Source organism: Benincasa hispida, chromosome 9 (assembly GCF_009727055.1).
Source record: "Benincasa hispida cultivar B227 chromosome 9, ASM972705v1, whole genome shotgun sequence".
NCBI lineage: Eukaryota > Viridiplantae > Streptophyta > Magnoliopsida > Cucurbitales > Cucurbitaceae > Benincasa > Benincasa hispida.
Genome location: NC_052357.1, coordinates 30,355,612 through 30,364,144, shown reverse-complemented (window position 1 = coordinate 30,364,144; position 8,533 = coordinate 30,355,612). Strand labels below are relative to the sequence as shown.

At 24.8% G+C, this 8,533-nt stretch overlaps 1 protein-coding gene across 1 annotated transcript; it reads left to right on the top strand.

The window, feature by feature from the left end:
* The first annotated feature begins 1,903 nt into the window (after positions 1-1,903).
* LOC120085363 (dCTP pyrophosphatase 1) lies at positions 1,904-3,978 on the top strand. The gene is made up of 2 exons (XM_039041311.1): positions 1,904-2,106; positions 3,651-3,978. Exons 1-2 carry the CDS (start codon positions 1,981-1,983, stop codon positions 3,879-3,881), a joined length of 357 nt encoding a protein of 118 aa, XP_038897239.1. The 5' UTR covers positions 1,904-1,980; the 3' UTR covers positions 3,882-3,978.
* Positions 3,979-8,533: the final 4,555 nt, after the last annotated feature.

The window sequence follows — 8,533 nt, the reverse complement described above, 5'->3', positions numbered from 1 at the left end:
AACATTTAAAGCATGTGCTATTCATAGAAAAATATTAACTAACTAAGTGTGTGTTCGGGAGCCATAATTTCAAAATAGTTAAAATCACTTTTGTCATTTTTTAAATCTCTCTAAAATATACTTTTAATCACTCAAAATTAATTTAATATTAAATTTCATACTTTTAAAAACAATATATTTTCATATAATTAAAATTAATTAGAAAATATTAAAAACATGTTTCATAATAATTTTGAAACCAACCAAAAAAAAAAAAAAAAAATGATTACAACCCTCCTATAATCACTCCTAAAACATGCCATGAAATTTGGACATGTGAAACTCATTGGTATGGATGAAGAGTTAATTTACCATTCTTATTTATTAATATTTATCAACACACAGTTTTTTCTTTAAATAAATATTTAATAATACAACAAAGCCATTACTATTAATATTTTTTTCACCTCATTAAAATTAATATCTATAATAAAAAAAACAATCATTAATGCTAATTTATATAGTAATGTAAGTACAAAGTTTATCCAAAAAAATTCTTTAAAAACCAAGATATAAATTCAAATTAACATTTAAATATAATAGTTTTATACTATAATATTTACATGTGCAACACACGCTAATGTTTTCTGGTTTATTCAAAGTACACATTTTTTTAAAAGAAATACATTGGAGTTGATTATACGTATAATAGCTTAATCAAATTTAGGAGCTGTCACATTCCTTCTACCAACACAAGAAAAAACAAAAATAGAGTCAAAAAATTCAAAGGAAAGAAAAATATATTAATGTTCATTTTCGAAAATATGTAGAATAGTCAATTTCAATACAAATTGCAATCCATTTTCCTATCCAATTTGTTAATTTACTATTCATTCGTTCCTTTCCCTTTCACTTTCTCTCGAGTCACGGCCGCAATAGCATCTTTTTTTTTTTTCATTTCATTTCTTATTTAATGAATATATATTAAATACTAAGTCTAGTCTCTTGTTTAATATTGCCTAAACAATCTTTTTCTAAAAAAATTAATAATTTTATATTAATAGGTTTAAGTCTAAAAGAGAGTCTAATTAATAAATTCAACCAGTATATAATATCTACCTCCAATCAAGAAGTTAGAGATTTGAATCTTTGTCATCTCCTATATATTTTGAACTAAAAAAATCTCTAAGAGATCTCTATTAAAACATCCCTACCATATTAACTATATATTATACTAATTAAATATTGATAAAATTGATTAAATATGAAATTAAAAAATTAGCAACATGGTAAACACAAAATTTTTATTCTTTTTTTTAGTTCAACTTGAGTGAGAAAATTGAACATCAGATCTTTTGCTCAAGAGTATACATTTTATGTCAGTTGAGAAGTTTAAGCTACGATCATTTTTAAATAATATTAAAATACATATTTGGTCTATAAACTTTAGTCTATATACTTAATTACTGCAAATTACTAAACTGGGCATAGTTCAATTGGCATATAAGTGTGTTAGTAACTACAAGATCAATGATTCAAATCTCCTTATACTAAATTGTATAAAAAAAATGCTAAACAATAAAGTTTTTTTTTTATTTAATATAAAAGGGAATGAAAAGACTCGAACAGTCAACTTCTTAATTCTTAACGTATAAATATGTCGGTTAAGTTATGCTCGGTCAAGTGATACTTAAAAAGAAAAGTATATATTGTAAAGTAAAACTAAACCAAGAAAATGAGAGGTAGGGGGAAGAGAGAGACGTGAGAGGGTCCCACAAGAACACGAGGAAGACCAAAGATCCTGGCGAGAATCAAGAGAACCGGCACGTGGCGGTGGAATGTAAGGGCAATAGCCGGTAGCCAAGAGAACACAAAAGTTTCTTCTTTCTTGCTGAATTATATAAGATAAAGAGTGATACATAGAGAGAAGAGCTAGCATTGATTTGGGGGAAAGTGGTTTTGGGGAAAGTGGTTTTGTGGGGAAAGTGGTTTTGTAAGATAATGAGTGAAAGAAAGGAAGAGGAAGGAAGTGTGAGTTTGGAGGTTTTGAGGATGAAAATGGCAGAATTTTCTAAGGAAAGGAATTGGGATCGCTTTCATAGCCCAAGAAATCTCCTCCTTGCTTTGGTATTTATTCTTTTCACTCCTCTTTTCTCTCTCTTTCATTCTTATATAATATATTTGTATAGTCGGAGAATCAAACTTCTAAATACGGATTAATCGTATAAATTTTGTGTCAATTTAGTTTTACTTATTATCGCAATTGTTAAGAGATTTTACTACCAAATTTCTTAATGAGTTTTTTTTTTATTTTTTATTTAAGATTAACTTGTATATTTGATTTCGGAGAAAATTAAATTTTAGTTTTTATAATCTTACAAGGTAGAGTTCATTTCTTTGATAGAATTTTATAAATAGTTGGATTGGATCAAATTTTGATTACTTTAAATTTTCTAAGACGTTGGGAGAGGAACTAGATTTATAAGATTGTTAAAACTGGTTATCAATTATTTTTAAAAAAATTGAAAATTCATTAAATTTTGGATTTATTAATGGATTAAATTATAAGTTTAGCTTTTTGAAGTCATAATTAACTTTGTATTTATTTAGTTCATCGACCTTTAAAAACGTCTTAATTTAAATTTTATGTCTAAAATATCTCTAAACTTTTAAAAGTGTTTAAGAAAATTTTAAACTTTCAATTTTGTTGGTTTTTTTATTTTTTTTTGTCTAAATAAGTCCTCAACTTAATCTCTTCAACATTTTTGGACCCACAAAAAGAAAGGGGGAGGATCTTGCCTAAAATTCTATTAATTTAGATTTAATAGATGAGTTCATTTTTATAAAATTTTGTATATGATACGTGACTGAAAGTTCAAAAATTTATTAGACATTTTTTAAATTCCAACATCTATTAAATATAATTCACATATCTTGATACGAACTTAAAACCTTGAAAAACTAAACTTATAATATAATAATTCATTTATGAAATTCAACTTGTATGTTTGTCAAAATTTAATCCACGTATTGTTATTTAAAAAAAAAAAAATCAAATCCACCTATTAATAAAAATTTATTTTTTCAAGTGTCATGCGTCTACATCTCCAAATATGTATTGATAAAATAATAATTTAATAACATATCCTATTAATATTCTATAGTAAATTTGGAAATTTAAATGAGAATTACTTCAAAGATTAAGTACTGTTGTATATTTTGTCCTTCTTCTTTTATATTTACAATATATTTGTAAAATTTCAAGAAAAAACATTTGGGAATTTTTTTTTTCTTTTTTGAAAAAAATAAATATAAAGATAAAGAATTAGAGTTCTTTTTTTTTAAGAAATATATACAAATTTGGGTATATTTCTTAAAACTTAGGAAAGGAGAATGGAAAAGGTACCAAATCATGTATATATTTTATCGACCAATCAGTATGTGAGAAAAACATTTACCGATTCTAATTAAAGATCGAACACTTGAAAGTACTACAAAGAATATAAAACCAAACATTAAAATGATTTACGATAAACAACTTTCTACCTAAAATCCTCCTAGAAAAAGAACTTCCAATTAAAAATCCCACCATTTTAGGTGTTTATAATGAACATGATTTAACAAATTAGTGTTTTAAATAAAGAAAAGAAAATTGGGGATTATGCATGCAGGTGGGAGAAGTGGGAGAATTATCAGAAATATTCCAATGGAAAGGAGAGGTACCAAAAGGGCTGCCAGAGTGGGAAGAAGAGGAGAAGAAGCACTTGGGAGAAGAGCTTTCTGATGTGCTTTTGTATTTGGTCAGACTCTCTGATATTTGTGGCATTGATCTTGCTAAAGCTGCCTTAAGGAAATTGGAGCTCAATGCTATTAAATACCCTCTTTCCAATTCCAATAATTAAACTACTTTTATTACTCGTTTCATAACGTTTAACGTTTAAAATAAATTTAATTAGTATATGGGAAAATTATCATAAACATATCTTTGGTAACTATTTATATTTCTATTTCGTTTTACTTAGTTAAATATGATTTTGTAACTATTTCTATTTGTTATAAGAAGAAATAATCCATTAGAAAAAAATAGGAATATGTTTGTTTACAAATATGTGTAAACAAACATAATCATGTATAACTAACATGAATATGTTTACAAATAATGTGCTTGATTCTTAATTAGTTCTAAATTTGATACTAATTAAGCTCTCTTTTAGTTAAAGTTGTTGGGATGTATGTCTAAAACCTCGTACTTAATATGTTATTTGAAATAATGGTTGATTATTTTATATATGCAATTATCATTAGAGAAAGATTCAAGATTATTTTATGAAACTTGAACCGTAGGGAGTAATCAAGTAATAACCTAAATGGTCTTTCTAAATACCCTCTAAACAAATCCAATAATTAATATTATAATCACTCTCTTTGAGATGAGAACTAAATTTACAATATTTTCATTTTCTTTTATTCTCTTGGATTATTATGTGTAAACTTAGACCCGTTTGATAACGTTTAAAATAAATTTAATTAGTTTATGAAAAATTATCAGAAATATATTTGGTAACTATTTCTATTTCTTGTTTCTCTTTATTTAAAAATTAGGAAAAAAAATGTTTAGTCCCATTTCAGTTTCTTGTGACAGGAAATAATCCAGGGGAGAAAATAGGAATATATTTGTTTACAAATATGTGTAAATTAATAAACATAATCATATTCAATGTAACTAACAAAAATATATTTGATAACTAAATTCTTTTATGGCCTTTTTACCTATCTTTTTTAATTAGCTCTAAATTTGATTACTAATTAATCTCTCTTATTAGATTAAAGTCCGATGATTCTTTTATTTGTTTAAATCTCACTCTAATCCTTTCACTATTAAAATATTTATCAGGATGCTCTAACTTTGTAAAAGTAGAGGTTGGGCAGGGATTCCTACTATCATTCGACTTGTTATGTAAATATGTATAACTAAAAATATATACATTTGAATATTGTACTTATCGAGGGCCTTTTGATAAAGTTAAATTTGAAAGTTTATGGACGAAAACGAAATTGTTTGAAAATTTTGTGACAAAAATATGTTTAAGTCTTGATTAGCCTTCCCTCTATAAATTGTGTGAAAATATATTAACAGTATCTAACTTGCATGACAATTATATTATTATTATTATTATTATTATTATTATTATTATTATTATTAATATTAATAATAATAATTTAAAATTTGATAAAAAATACAAAAATAAAATTAGATCAAAACTGAAAATATGTAGACTAAAATAAAATGAAACTCGGAGTAAAAAAAAGTTAACAAATTTTTGCAATAAGTATTATAATTCAAACAATTAAGTAGAGGTCCAAACTTAAAACTTTTTAAAGAGTTTCTCATACTTAACTATTTTGGTTGATTTTGGACTTAGGTGAACCATCATGATGATATGATTCTATGACTTTTGCTAATTTTGAAAATTTCAAAATTCTCACATTGGCTGATGAAAGGAAAATAATATGATTTGTAAGTTAGGATAATTTACTTTAGATAAAACCACGAAGAGCCATTAAATCTTATCATATTATAATATAACTATGTGGAGATTTTCCTTTTAACATATATCAACATATGAGTTTAAATTTGTTATGTTGTGAATACATTTTTTGTTGTTGATATTTGGAGTAATAATAAAACTATAGAACCAAAAATGTTTATGTTATAATGAATTGTAAAAATGTGGTATGTTAGTGGAGATATGTTAATAAGTGAATCCTAAATTTTAAAATTGGAAAAATGATTGGTGGTGGTTTAATATATACACAATAATTGTTAGTGAATTTTGAAGGCAAAAAAAAATTGAATATGTTGGTGCATTTTTTTATTTTTTTAACAATGGTTAATCAAAATATAATTTACTTTATTAAAAAGGTTGGGTATTTAATATTAAAATTCTATAAATCTAACCCCTACGACCCTAATAATGATGCCTTATGCTTTATTTATTCCAGGCTGAATACTAAAAACTGTACTCCAACTTTCTACTTTATATCAAAAATATTTTTAAATTTTCATAATTTCTAAAAAAATTATTAAACTTTCGAAAAGTTGTTAAGAAAAATATTCATGTCTTTAATTTTGAAGGAAAACTATCAGTATTTTATTTCAAAAATATTCTTAAATTTTTAAAAAATTTCAAAAATACTCTTAAATTTAAACAAAAATTTAACAATATCTTTACCTTGAAAAAAAATTAGGAATGTACTTACTATTTATCTACACCCCATCACTTCCCTCTTATATTTCCTCTATCTCCCATACTTCAATATGTAACCTTACATTTGTCGATTTTCTCTATTTTTTATCCTCTCTTACTCTCGTTCTTGTTAACTATTTTTTACTTTGTTTATCTCATGTATCTCTTTCAATTAAGGTATATAAATAATAACAAAAAGGAAGAGAATAATGGAAGTATCAAGAATATAACCTTAGAACTTAAAGTATTTTAATAAGGTTGTATATTAGTAGTTGAATGTATGTCAATAGTCAAATATGTCTTTTTTGTATCTGACTATTTAACATTTTTGTATAAGGAGAGATTTTAACTTTAGAATTTTGTAGGATTTTATGATTTCACTTGAAGTTTTGGTTTATATTTGTTGAGAAAAAACTGGTGTAAAAATTAGACAAATGGGAAAAAAAGGAGAGTAACCATATGAAACAAAAGGAAAAAAAAAAAAGATATTTAGCCAAAGTGCGTATAGCTCAACTGCTTTACGGATGTAAGAGTGACCGAGAGGTCTATGATTCAAATTCTCCTACCCCTACTATACTAAAAAATGATATCTATAAAATTTGTTTTAAAATTGGTGTTTTTTAAAAAAAAAAAAAAAAAAAAAAAAAATCAAACAATTGATCAATATACTAACAATAGGAGCATTTTTAACTTTTTTTTTTTCATTTTTAGTAAGGTTTGAAGTATTAATGCAATTTTTTAATGTTCAACAATATTTTTTAAAAGAGTATTAACGTTTTGTGTTCATATACTAAATGTAAGGATTTAGATCAGAATTTAAAATCGAATGGCCCCAGAAATCCTCTGCAACCTGACAACATCATCCTTGCTTGTGTTGAATGCTTCCAAGAGTGAAAATTATCCCCAGGTCCTTTCAACATGTCTTGTCCTAGGAAATTTTTCAAAATGTCACCCAACATAGAATTGCTTCAAGTTAAACACGTTTAACTATGAAGTTCCTAACTTCCTATGATTGCCACTAAAAAGAATTGTGCATCTTGTTGGTATAAGTAGTAACTTTCAATTCTTTTAAGTCTTTCTTAACCATACTTTCATATGTTCAGGATCCCTTTCATTCGGATGTCTCTGTTCATTCATGTCCCCCTCCTAAACTTGGGGCGTTACAGTAAAAGTAAAAATTTCTTTTGAAGTTATTTTGTTAATCGTGTTTTTGAAATTTTTGAAAGTTCAGAGGTATTTTTTAAAATAAAACATTAACGGTTTCTATCTAAACTAACAGTAAAGATATTTTTTTAACTTTTCTTAAAAATTTAAGGGTATTTTTAACATAAAGTACAAAATTTAGAGGTATTTTATATAATTTAGTCTTTCTTTCGTTTTGCAATAAAATAAATGTTGTATAAAATTTCTATTATTGTGTAATTCTTATATACTATTATCTAAAACTTGGTGGTTCAAACTTCAAATCATAAAAAAGCCTAAATCACAGTAAACTACTACAGATGTTCTTGAAACTAAAAAAAAGGAATGAATGAACAATCATATAGTTCTATTATTTTTATATATATACAAGAAGTAGAGGGTATGGAGATTTTGAACCCTTTAACTTTAAAGAATATATATCAATTATCATTAGGTTATGTTCATTTTGAAGGAAGGAAGAAGAAGAGAGGAAAAAAAAAAAAAAGTACATATCAATTTTTGTTCTCTCTCTAAATTTCTCCCCGTCTGTAACACTTTTTTTCTCTTTGAAATTTTCTACATGTCTTTATTTTTTCTCTTAAACTTTTATCTGTCTATATAATTTTCTCTACCTCTATTTTTTTCATTCTCAAATGTGATTTTTTTTTAGTAATTTGATGATTCTAATCTACCTTTGAAACAAACCTTAATCATTTAAAAAATACTTTTAATTAAATTTAAATCATTTGTACAAGAATAGAATCAAATATTAACATAATTTATCGCATTTTCACGAAACTACTTATAATTAGTTAAATAATCTTGCGTAAAATACTTATGGTAAAAATTAGTTTCAAATATATCGTTAATTCATTTGAAAATCATTTTTAATTTTTATTATAAAAAATCACTTTTAAAAATATGGAACCAAATATTAAAATGATGGTATGAAAATAATTTTTAATTAATCACTTATATTAAAATCACTATTTCTTAGAGGCACTCTCAAATATGCCCTTAATCTCTAGAGAGAAATTCTTATAAATAGAAAAATCTTAAAAATATCTATGTTTTATAGCAAAAAGTTCTAAAAGTATCAATATTTTTAAAAAGTATTGGTACTT

Bases quoted from the DNA above. Each gene is read 5' to 3' on its own strand.
- LOC120085363 (XM_039041311.1), top strand. From the start codon at position 1,981: ATGAGTGAAAGAAAGGAAGAGGAAGGAAGTGTGAGTTTGGAGGTTTTG. The intron at 2,107-3,650 runs GTATTTATTCTT...TTATGCATGCAG, and splicing joins GAAATCTCCTCCTTGCTTTG to GTGGGAGAAGTGGGAGAATT.